A 9,484-nucleotide genomic window follows, 5' to 3' on the forward strand; every position below is an offset into this window, starting at 1 on the left:
TCATGTCTGGACAAAGGTCTCTAACACTTTCTCATGCCACAAATGCCCCTACTTTGGTCACCGGTGCCATGGCAACGCGACAGTCGTATCGTGCGTTACCTACAAGCTAGGGACCCGCATGATGTGTTCCAAGGGCGCTAAAATTCTCCGAGATTTGTTATGTAAAAGCGCACAAATCAATGATTTCAACATAATCTTCGTGCGCAAAAAAGAAAGCATAGGAAAATATTGAGTATCATTTGAAAAGGCTTGTTTTGTCGAATTAAAAAAAGTAAGACCTGAAAATTTGAAAGGCGTAGCTTTTTTTGATCTACGAAAAAGTGCGGTAAAAACGTAATATTTCAGATTTTCGCCTCATTCGAGCTACTTTCGCAATTAAGTCCGGTTTTTTGATGAAAAACAGATTTTAGAGATGCTAGCGATCATTTTCCTACCAAGAAATATAAATTTTCTTCAGAAAATCCCACTAAACTCACAGACATAAGTTTAGTTTACTACCGTAGTGTTTCTGGGGCAAGGCCTCAAAAATTGACCGGGAAGCCGGCCGCGAAATTTTCCAGGTCCCACTTTTTTATATTCGACAATATGAAGGTAGAGAGATTCTGAAAGTTTAGCTCTGATCCCGAACCGAAAACAAGAAGAAGAACAGAACAGCAATACAAAGAGCAGTTTTACATTACGAAAAACGCATATCTTTTAGAAAAAATTAGGAACAAGCACTACGCCAGTTATTGAGAGTCCGCCCCCTTCTTCCCTTAAAGACCGTAGCGATCGCGCACCCCCATTTTCGACATTTTGTAGAAATTTTCTTTGCAAGCTTCTAACTACGTTAATTTCAGTCCGTTTTGGCTCAATCTCCTTTGGTCGATAGCAATCTTTCTGGCTACGCGGTCACCAATCACCAATCGTCAAAAGTTGTACCGTTTGAACCGATATATGATAACGAACGTACAAGTGGAATCGATTTTTTCCGCGTTTCCGTTTTTTTTCTGCTGAACTAGAGCCTAAATCAAAAATCCAGCTTTTTCATTTGATGCGTAATTTTGATAGCTACAATTAAAAAAAGAAAACTGGATTTGCTCGAAAATTAAAAGAGTTAATAGGTTTTGAGTGAAAAATTAATGAATTGTGGTGGGGCACATGTTACAGGGCCGTAGGCCCTGTCCGGTCTGTTTGACATGAGCGAGCGGAGCGAGCAAAGGGAGAACAGACTAAACCTTGTATCAACTGATTCCACTGAGCCAGGGCCGGAGGCCCTGCATCTGATTCCACCTAATTGCGCGGCATAGCCGCGCCTAGCGGAGTCGGCCGTAGGCCGAGGACTCTAGTCCAACCACATTGTAATAAAACAACGAATAATGGAACGCGAAAAATGATCATTAGGCATTGCTGTGCTACAGCTGTTTGATGTCCTCAACCACTCCTTGTGTTCAACCAATTCTATGCAAATGTATGAACTTCAGAGATACTGCAAAACCTTTCGCATGAAAAAATTACCAAAAACGATGGCCAGCTTCGTTCTACTCAGAAATTTTCGCAACGACGGAAATTGGAATTCGGAGTACGAAGCTGGGACGAAATCTTTCTGGAAACCCTGCACGCGGAATTCGGAGCGAATTCTTTTTTCGAATTCGGAATACGGAGCCAATCAGTTCATAAGATAAAGAAGAGGACCCCGAAAGGGACTAACGGACAGTGTTTGAACTATAATATTGCATGTGTACCGGAAAAAAACAGAAAGAGAAGTTACTTGTTCATTAGAGAGGGACTGAAATGCGAAAAAGAGAAAAAGAGTGAGGAAGTATTACGGGGCCACGTGATTGGAATAAATTGAGAGAGAAAATATGACAGGCAAAAATGAGAAGCTTACAAACTGGTAGTTACCGTAAAGCCTGTGAGGAAAGATCTTTCAAATTGTCAACTGTGAGCAATGTTTTCGATTTTTTGCAGAATGAATCAAAAAGTGGTCAACTGTCAAAATATTAGTCATCATCAACTATATTTCGTCCATTGAACAATTATTAGCAAAAAGAAAACAAATGGAACAAAAAATTCGGGGATATTTGAGATGAAAAAAAATGGGCCTAAATTGTCACAGGCGATAGCAAAGAGGAGAGAGAGTGATAGTGGTTAGATAAACATTTTCTATGTTTCCACTAATTTTTGGGAAGTATTAGTGAAAGAAAAGTAGAGGGAAAAATATCTGAGAACGACATTACATTTTTTCGATCTTTACGTGTTCAATATGTATTTTTTTTCGTTCTCAGCTGTTGATTTACTCGTAAGTCTTCCATATCGCTGAGTTGAAATTGGAATCCATAGACGGGGTAAAATCAGTTGTGTTGCCAATCAGAAAGCCTGGTGGTGTGAATCCGCAACGAGTTTCAATGTCATTTTGTGTTCCAGGTGTGTAACATGCTTGGTTTAGGGCTATCGGATACTCTGGCACACTGTACTTGTCATATCTTTCGTGCTGATTTGTAAACGGCATGCCAAATTGAGTGTATCTTGAACAATACACCGTACTCATCTGATGAAATTCGCATGACTTGATCGATTCTGATGGTTCGAAAAATACAGTTCCAGTCGTTGAAGTTGTGCTTTGATTGATGAAAGTTCCAGTCGAAATGTGTTCGTAATTGAAAATTTGATTATCTACTGGCATTGTTGGGTTGGCATCTGAGTGGACGCCTTGATGAAGAATCGATTGGGTTTGTCTGTAAGCCAATTTTCTGATGATCGAGCTCGACTTATCATTTCGTTGCACCCCTTTAAAGCTGGAAAAACTCACGTTTGGACAAAAGTGGGTACCGATGGTGGATGCCAAATCGGAACACCTTGTTCATGGGAATCTTGTAGAGCTGAGATAGATCCGTTGAGCAAGTTAAAATTTGGGGTCTCAGTTGTCTTATTTTGATGGTTAGTTACAGTTGTTTGTACGCTGTAAAATAGTATAAACACGTGGTTTTTATTGGAGCAAGCGCCTCACCAAGGGATAAACTGGGCAAGCACTCCGTTATCTTTATAGGTTGCCGATCCGAGTTTTTTCAACCTGTAAAAACGAGGCATCAGTTTTTTGGAAACGGGTCTTCACAATGACAGCAGGGTTTTAAACGATTTGATTTGATTGAAAAAAAAACTATGACCCCTAGGAATAAACAACTCACTCATGGCGTAGCTTTTCTGGAACAGCTACTCTATAGGTGCCCAGCATTTGGAGTTTTGTTTCCATTTCAACTTTCTCGCTATCTAGAAGAAGAGAGAACATTGAGACAAATTTAGTTTTCATGTGGTTTTTTGCTAATTTGATGTCATGATTTTTCTTGAATTGCGTGATAAAATCTTGTCCACTGAATGTTTTACGCTTTGATTCATCTTTTACGATTTCCATAAACTCTTCTATCATTTTCTGTGTCCATTTTGGTAAAATTGGTGGATCAGTTTGAGTGCTCGATGGTGGGGTTCTCCGAGAGTGTTCAGACGGTGGGCGATGAGGAGATGGATACGATGGCGATTTTGGTTTCCTGAATAGAAACTGTTTGTATTTTTCAAAACTTATCACCTGCTTACTGTCGAAAGTGAGACGCTGGAAGTATACTATGAATTGCTCCCTTTTCTGTATATAACACATGACCGAGAGATTTAAATCTGGAAATGTAAAATTTACCTCAGAGTAATCAGCTCTCGATTAAATAAAAAATTCTCTGAGATTTAGTAACTGTTACGTTTTAGAAGTAAAATTTAACTCACTGTTCTCGAAGCTCCGGATGTACTGTTTTCTTGTATAGGAGAAGCATGCTCAACTTCGTCTCCAATTCTATTTTCTCGTCGTTCAAATCAGCAGCAAACTTCGCCTTGAACCTTTGTTTAATTGTTTTCTTTGTTGTCGACATATTATGTTTGCTTTTGAAGTTTTCAATGAACCTTATGATACTGAATGATCCTTCCCGTTTTCCTTTAGCAAGGTTCACAAACTCTTCCATGATTCTTTCATCCCAGTCTTGGTTCCAAATTGAACTCAACGAACCCCAATTCCTGACACATGTAGTAAATTTCGTGTTATTTTGCATTGAACTGGAAAACGCATTTATGCTACATGAGGCGATTAAAAACCAGTGAAACAATAATGAGGATCAGCAAAAAACAATGATTTTGATGTGAATTTTTGTAAAGTACTAAACCTTATGACTACCGGAAATGAACTTTTCCTAACATAACAAAAATATATTTTTCCACCATTAAGCCCGGGCAATAAGAAAATTATCCTTCACAAAAATCAACCCTAGTACTCACTTCGTTTCCACCGTGTTTTCTGACATTTGCCAAGAATCAACAAATTTGTTATCTTTGTCGAAATTCACAAAAGCTTTTCTTTGCAACCTGAAAATTATTTTGCATTGGAATGAGAATAATAGAAACCTACTGCTTTTGAATTTTCTTCGGCACTCTCCAGTTTTTATTTGCTGTCACCATTTCGATTTTTTCCGATTCCGACACTTCAGGATCTCGCAAGCGTTCGTAATACAATTGTTTGAAGCGCCTTCCTACAGTAGTCCACCCAACATTTGCAGGGTGTTTCTTGAGAAAACTATAAGAAAGTTTGCTTACGCTGAACTTTGATTTAATTGGCTTCTTCATGTAATTGAAAAACTCTTGCATGACCAATTTGTCCCATTGCGAATTATGACGAATAGCATCTTTGTCGATTGGAGCAGCGGTGAGTTCTTGGGGTAAGTTCAATTCGTCAGAATCACAAGTTTCAATCTGTGAACCATCATATGATCCCATATTCAGAGCTCTGCTTTCCAAGGTGTGTTCATTGAGTTCTTCAACATAAGAAAATAACTGCAGCTCTTTTTGGTGGGTGGAGTCGTATTTTCTTGAAACCTCGGGGATTTGTGATTGAAAATCTTTTTCTCTGTGTCTCATTGCTTCCGTTAACGGGTTAGTAACGGGAGTTGTCCGTTCTGTATAATGTTTTTCAGACCCAAGAGGCTGGAGTGACTCGTAGAATGGATCCATCTCAACTGTCGGATGGGTCTGTCGCGTTCAGTGTTTGTTCAACTTGATTTTGCCTAATTGAACTTTCAGACATGATTGGTGATGGCAAGATATGAATTGGTCCGTTTTGAATATGGCATTGATTGTCGTTCACTGAAATAACTCATAAATTGTGGAAAAGAGAAGTAACCAGAATATTGCAGACTACTACAGAAGAGTGGAAGGGAAAAAAGAGCAAAAAGGATAAAAATGCAAACGCTGGAAAAAACAATTCCGGAGTTACACGAGTTATAGAAAAGATTACAAACATTTTTGCAAGAGGCTAACTCTAGCACAGCTAACACTAGCTGATCTTATACGATTATTCTTTATGTATCAAACAAAATCAGAAAGCAGAAGAAATTCAAAAATAATGTAATCCTCCGGAGCAAGTAAAATGTTTACTCAAAAAAATATGAAAAAAAAACTGAGTCATTTCTGAATTGTATTTCCGAGAAAATCGCATGAATGAATTTGTAGCTTATCAGAGCATAACAATTTTGAAAAAATAAAGAAAAAGGTGACAATTTGATTCAGAGTAGGTGTCATGATCAGAAAACATCAAACAAAAGGAAACAAACAAGGGAGAAATTTCTTTTATAAAAATTGTTTAGGGGAAAAATTAGGCTATGTTACTTTTCATTCTTAACAATAATTGAGGGGGAAAGACCTAAATTCGGAGAATAAAACCGAAAAATGACTCAACCATATTATTATGTGAACTTCTGATGGATATTAGAACATTTGTGCCCTGTAGTTGATCACCACTATAAAGAATGAGAAATAACGGAAAAAGGCAAGATAATACCAGAAAATAATACTTTCAACATGAACATCTCTGATGTGAAACAATAGATGTTGCGCAATGTCTGAACTGCAAAATGTCTAGATGCGAAAACACTAAGCTGCTAAATGTCTGACTATGAAAATTTCTGGAGCTGAGGATGAAAACAAATTTTTCTGTAACAGTTGGTCCTTTCTAATTAAGACGCATTCTCTGTAGAACTCAACTTCACGTCTATTATCCACTGTGCAGAAAAATGCAAACAAGTTTTTTCTGGCTGATTTTTCATACATTTTATGTTTATAGACTTCTAAGGTATATGAGATATAGTTTGTCTCGACTTGTCAATTTTCTTTATTCCTATTTTATTCTTTCCGTTTTTTTTCATTTTTCCTTCATGTCCTTTCCAATTTTTTTTCAAGAGTTAATGTTGTCATGGAGCCTCCATCCAAAAAGATGTAGTCGGCTCACATCCCGGCTTTTTTTCAGAAAGGAAACGTGGAAAAAGGTTCGTACCTGCCCATTTCCTATCTCCTCTGTTTCCGCTTTTTAATCAAGGGTGTCACTGCCAGGCACCAGCGGTATCAAATCCCACCTTTTCGTAGTCCAGTAGTTTTTTTGTGTAGTTCATCCTTTTGGTTAAGCGGAGAGTAAGCTTTGACTACCTCCCTTTTTCTTTCTACCGGAAAGTTTTCAAATGGGACGTCCTCAGGTGAGTTAAGAAAGAAAGCTCCTTTAAATTTTCAAGGTTCAGAAAAGTCCAATCACATTCGGGAACGATTTGAAATGTGGCCATTGTGGAAAATATTATGAGTCTCGTCAAAATATGAGAAGCCAATTGATTCGACATGGTCAACGAGTGTTTAAATGTGAAATCTGTTCAGAGTCGTACCACACCAAGCGCGAGGTGAGGATTTCTAATAATTCCAACAATATTACTGGTCCCTATTAGAATTTAATTATTATATATTGCCAGAAATCTGAATGTTTTTAATCAGTGAATTTCACCAACAAAGTTGAATTCCAGTTACAACGACATTCGGTTCATCACTATCAAAAGCATCGAAAATGTTTCACATGCATCGCAGTGTCCTGTGAATCAAAATTCGACAAAGTATACAAACTTCAGCTTCATTTGAAAAACGACCATAATATGTCAAAGACAAACTACATACAGTGCAAAAAATGTGATTTTCACTTTGCTTGTCCAAAAAGTTTTAACTATCACTACGTGCTTTATCATAGTGATATTAATGTGAGTAGATGATATGCTAAACATTTTATATTGAAGATGCATTTTCAGATCAACTCTGCTCATTTACCAGAGATCAAAAGAGACTCACCAGTAAAAGATGAAAATCAATCACCGAAATCAGAATCTTCAAAAGTGTCAATCTACCGTTCGCCACGTTCCGTTCCTGCAGCACGCCAGACTTACCAACCAGGAATGTTCATGCCATACCTAGCATTAATGCAAGTTCCGGTGGAGAGTTCTGCTGAACAAATCGGATATCCAAGGATTTCAGTTACAAGAAATGATGAACAATGTACACGCGGATCGGTAATCTGTAGTTGAATATGCTTCATTGTTAGAATTCGTTTCAGATTACTAGGTTCGGAATTCCCCCTACATTCAATCTGATTCCATTCATTCCATTGGTTATCCCGGACTTCCCAATTCGTCAAACACAAATCCTGCTAATTTATCTCAACTAATTTTGAATGTTTTTCTTACAGAATTGTTGAATAGTCTTCACAGATAACTACATAATCAATCAGGATATCGTTTTTCAAATCCCAGTATCTTCTTTCATTATCGCATTTTTCAATTGTTTTTTCTTTCAAAACCGTTTCCATTATTTGTTCATATATTCGCAATACGTATTAGCTACCCAAAAAATTATTTTGAGCCCACTCGATTGTATTTCTCATCCATCTATTTTGCTATATTTTTAATTTTCTATTTTTGTTCCGCTTCGAATTAATTGGTTTTTTCCAAAAAAATTAATTGTCTAATTATCATAACTTTTTCTTAAATGTTTGAAAGTTTCTTATTCATTTATATTTTTCCAGAATACAACTTTATTTCGCGGTGACAGTTTTTTTTTAGTTGAATTTTTATTCAAGGGGAACTTTGGCCAAAAATACTTGTTGCATTGAAAAAAATAGGGAAATATGTAGATTCACATAGCAACAAAGAAATAATTCAAAAAGAATCACAACACCTCGAGAAATAGATTCAATAAGCAAAACAAATCTCAGTACATTTCTGGAAACTTCATAATGTCTTCAAAACTTTTTTTTTGATTTCTCGCCAAAACTCAAAATGTTCCGTGTTTTATTCTGAATAGCTTTCTCGAGGTGTCCTAGAATTTATTTTGAGAGATAGACAAGAACTGGAATTTGCCGCTTTTTAAGGCGATTTTTGAACAAATTGCAATTTAAAACATTCTGGTTGTTCTCATTTTTCAAGAATATGCTAGTTTTTTAGGCAATGTTCCGCCATCACTTTGAACATCTCTTTGGAGAAATTAGCAATCAAGCAACAAAGCTCCGATATCCCTCTTGTAATCGCTTTCCTGGAATAATTAATTTTGTGACTGTTTATTGTTTATTTTTATATCCGGAAGCCTTGTACTTCGGTCAGTTTCTGAGTAATTCATAGTTTGAAAGAATCGCAAAGATTTTAATTCCTTCTGTTTCAACTCGTTTTCATTTAGGACAATTATCAAATTAGTAACCGACTAGACGGGTCCGCTTTGCAAGCGAGCATAATAAAATGTTCGTTGCACACTAGTTAAATGCGCTCCTGCTCGTGAAATTCGAAATTTCCTTCAGAATGAAAAGAAAATTTTACCTCGAAACTAAAAATCTTTTCACTATACGATTTTTGGTTTTAGCCTTCAGTTTGGTCCCTCTTCCAAAGTCCGTTCTACTTTTTGTAAATTTGTTTTTTTTTTTCAAATGTTCTTCCAAAGAGGATTTCACAGACAATTAGGTTATATGACAGATTTTATGGGCGATGAGGTGAGGAGAAAAGAGTAATTACGGGTTACTGGGTGGAACAATAAAAATGAGGGAAATGAGAGAGGTAAGGGGTTGACGGCTAGGGATTCTTCATTGTTCATTCTTTAAAAAAACGACTGCGGTGTTCCGGAATTCTCCTGTTGAACGTCGTAAAAATTGACTGCTTTATGTGTATCCCAACCTTTCTTATTTTCCCCAAAGGCATTTCAGCACACAATCTGTGATGTTAGATAAGGAATATACTGTTCAAACACCTTGGTTTCTCGAAATAACTCCTTATCACTTACCTTGAATCTTTCCTTCTTTGCTAATATTCGCCTTTCACCTTTCCTTTCCCTTAACTTGGAAAAAAAACTTTTGGAACCAAAAAAAATCCTCAAAACAATCTATTCCGACAATCTCCGATGCTACCGAACCCACTACATATTCTGAAGTCGACATGCAGCTATCTCTATGCTGATCTTGGTTTTCTGAACAAAGAGGTGAATTTTTTTTCAAATTTTCCCCAAATTGTGGTTCTAGAAATGTTAGTCCACCGCCAATGCCCATTCAGCCACCTATTTTTAATTTCCTGTATATTTACTGAACAAATTGAGCACTATGGCCCGATGTTCACACAATTATAAGTGTTGA

General features: G+C 37.0%; 2 protein-coding genes across 2 annotated transcripts; one reads left to right on the plus strand and one right to left on the minus strand.

Moving 5' to 3' along the window:
• Positions 1 to 2,275: 2,275 nt before the first annotated feature.
• Positions 2,276 to 5,022, minus strand: CBG14303 (the record flags this gene model as incomplete). The annotated part of the gene is made up of 8 exons (XM_045239532.1): positions 2,276 to 2,717; positions 2,792 to 2,941; positions 2,990 to 3,052; positions 3,168 to 3,524; positions 3,571 to 3,648; positions 3,751 to 4,074; positions 4,294 to 4,380; positions 4,424 to 5,022. 8 exons carry the CDS (start codon positions 5,020 to 5,022, stop codon positions 2,276 to 2,278), a joined length of 2,100 nt encoding a protein of 699 aa, XP_045095386.1.
• Positions 5,023 to 6,521: 1,499 nt separating this feature from the next.
• Positions 6,522 to 7,540, plus strand: CBG14304 (the record flags this gene model as incomplete). The annotated part of the gene is made up of 5 exons (XM_002644396.2): positions 6,522 to 6,536; positions 6,579 to 6,731; positions 6,852 to 7,079; positions 7,128 to 7,385; positions 7,430 to 7,540. The coding sequence occupies 5 exons, from the start codon at positions 6,522 to 6,524 to the stop codon at positions 7,538 to 7,540; spliced, it is 765 nt and encodes a 254-aa protein (XP_002644442.2).
• Between the last annotated feature and the right edge of the window lie 1,944 nt (positions 7,541 to 9,484).

Source organism: Caenorhabditis briggsae, assembly GCF_000004555.2.
Source record: "Caenorhabditis briggsae complete genome, chrX, whole genome shotgun sequence".
In the NCBI taxonomy this organism is placed as follows: Eukaryota; Metazoa; Nematoda; class Chromadorea; order Rhabditida; family Rhabditidae; genus Caenorhabditis; species Caenorhabditis briggsae.